We start from the raw sequence: 2,239 nt of genomic DNA on the forward strand, positions 1-2,239 counted from the left end.
TGACAAAACCATGGAGAAGAAGAAGAAGCAGAAGGCCCCTCCATGCAGCGCAACTCCTTCAAGCGCTGTTATTGGTGAGAAAACAATGGAGAAGAAGAAGAAGCAGAAGGCCCCTCCATGCAGCGCAACTCCTTCAAGCGCTGTTATTGGTGAGAAAACCATGGAAAAGCAGAAGCCCCCTCCATGCAGCGCAACTGCTTCCAGCACTACTGTTATCGGTGACAAAACCATGGAGAAGCAGAAGCCCCCTGCATGCCGCGCAACTCCTTCCAGTTCCAGCGCTGTTATGGGCGACAAAGCCATGGAGAAGCAGAAGCAAAAGGAGATGCCCCCTCCATGCAGCGCAACACAACACAGTGTCACCAATGGCCAGACCGTCGAAAGCAGTGTCGTTCCCCGCAGCGTGGTGAACTGTCAGACCACCGCGCAGAATCAGCCGCCCCCGAGTGATACTGGTAACGCAGCAGCCAGTGATGCGTCAACCATGGTGAACCCTGCTGAGAAGATGCTCCAGCCCGGCAGCCGTCTTGAAGCCCTGAGCCAAGACAGCAGCGTGAGGGGCTGTTGGTTCAAATGCGTGGTAGTCAAGAGGAACGAGCAAAATAACACGATCTGGGTGCGGTACCAAGACCTTCGGAAACCCGAGGGCAAAGGGCAGCTCAAGGTTGGTCCTGCTTCCTCTTCTTGCTCCGGTATATATCTTGCATGTGTTGACGATGATGATGATGTATGTGCTCAACCGGAATTTCCTTGTTTTGCAGGAATGGCTCAAAGTTGCAAGAACTGCGGAGCCTGACCGCCTGGGCATACGCCTAGCCAAAAGGGCCATGCTCCGCCCACAGCTCCCATCACACTACAGGAAGATCGAGTCTCCGGTGGATGTCGGGGTCATCATCGACGCGCAGCTGAACGGCGGATGGTGGGAGGGGATCGTGCTGCAGCAGGAGACTGCTGGCCACGTCAAAGTTTATCTCCAAGGTGAGCTAGCCGGCTTTGAGCTCTCTTGTAATGGTAGTATATATTCGGTTAATATGTACGGAGTACTTATTAGAACACTGGACTGGAGCTCTGCCTCATGCATGCTTGCTTGCTGAAATTTCCAGGGGAGGGGAGACTCGTGGAGTTCAAAGTGGACTCTCTGCGGAAGTCGTTTGAGTGGCGTGAGGAGCAGTGGATGCCTCTGGATGCAAGAACAGATGTTGCAGCCAAGATAACCCTTGACCTGAAGAAGAAGAAGAAGGCGGCCGCGGCCGCGCCAAGCCCAGCAGGACTGCTGCTGCAACCTCAGGAGGACGGATCTGCAAACTCTGTTCCTCCACGGAAGAGGATCCTGGAACTGGATCACTCTTTCGAGGAAGAAAGGCTGCAGGATGGAAAGGGCAAGGGTCCTGCTGATGAACCTGCCAAGACAGTTCCAGACAAGGGGGGTGCTGGAGATGGCATGTCCCGTGGCGGCGGCTCAGCTGGTGCCAAGCGCTGCCGGGTTGATCCTGCAAACTCTGACGGCCTCAACTGCGCTGAATGCAAGGGCAAGGCTGGGAAATCTTCTGGCGTCAAGAAAATGGGGTCTTCGGAGGGCAGCGGCAGCCAGGGAGGCGCCAGTGGCTCTGCCTCCAGTGGAGGCGCTGCGCCGGTGAAGCTAGCAGTGCCCATGCAGGAGATATGCGTCACCAACGCAGAGGCTCCTGTCGTCGCCATGGACGAATCGGAGGTGATCGATCTCACCATGTATGACTGAAGCTGGTAGCAGGATGTGATGAAGTCTCTCTGGCCTCAACTTTCCATTCATGAACCGCTGTTTAATTTCTCAAACATTTCGTGCATTCGCTTATCGCATTTGTGCGTGCTTTTCATTACCATTCTAGGCACATAGTTGTTTGTGCTTTCTGAACTTCAAATAAAAGGAGACATTCGTCATATGTTTTGCTCCTCATGTTTGGTGTCTGTCTAGTTGTCAGAAATTCTTGTTTTTTCAACCAAAAAAGAATCTTGTGTTTTGCTCCTCGTGTTTGGTCTCTGTCAACTACTCCCTCGGTAAACTAATATAAGATTGTTTAGATCACTTTTAATGATCAAAACACTCTTATATTAGTTTGCGGAGGGAGTACTTGTCGGAATTCTTGTTTTTTCAGCTCAAAAGAAAATCTTATTTTTTCAGCTCAAAAAAAAATCTTGTTTTTCTTCTTCTTCCTGGAGTACACCGAGCGGTGTATCTATCATCATGCATCCAGAGGAGGAG

General features: G+C 51.8%; 1 protein-coding gene across 1 annotated transcript in view; it reads left to right on the plus strand.

Moving 5' to 3' along the window:
* LOC119305563 overlaps positions 1 to 2,004 on the plus strand; it is a 4,573-nt gene extending 2,569 nt beyond the window's left edge. The window contains exons 5-7 of the mRNA XM_037582051.1: positions 170 to 664; positions 762 to 978; positions 1,104 to 2,004. Coding sequence (XP_037437948.1) covers positions 170 to 664; positions 762 to 978; positions 1,104 to 1,738 — 1,347 coding nt within the window. The 3' untranslated portion in view covers positions 1,739 to 2,004. The remainder of the gene's footprint in view (positions 1 to 169; positions 665 to 761; positions 979 to 1,103) is intronic.
* Positions 2,005 to 2,239: the final 235 nt, after the last annotated feature.

The sequence above is a fragment of the Triticum dicoccoides genome, chromosome 5B, assembly GCF_002162155.2.
Source record: "Triticum dicoccoides isolate Atlit2015 ecotype Zavitan chromosome 5B, WEW_v2.0, whole genome shotgun sequence".
NCBI lineage: Eukaryota > Viridiplantae > Streptophyta > Magnoliopsida > Poales > Poaceae > Triticum > Triticum dicoccoides.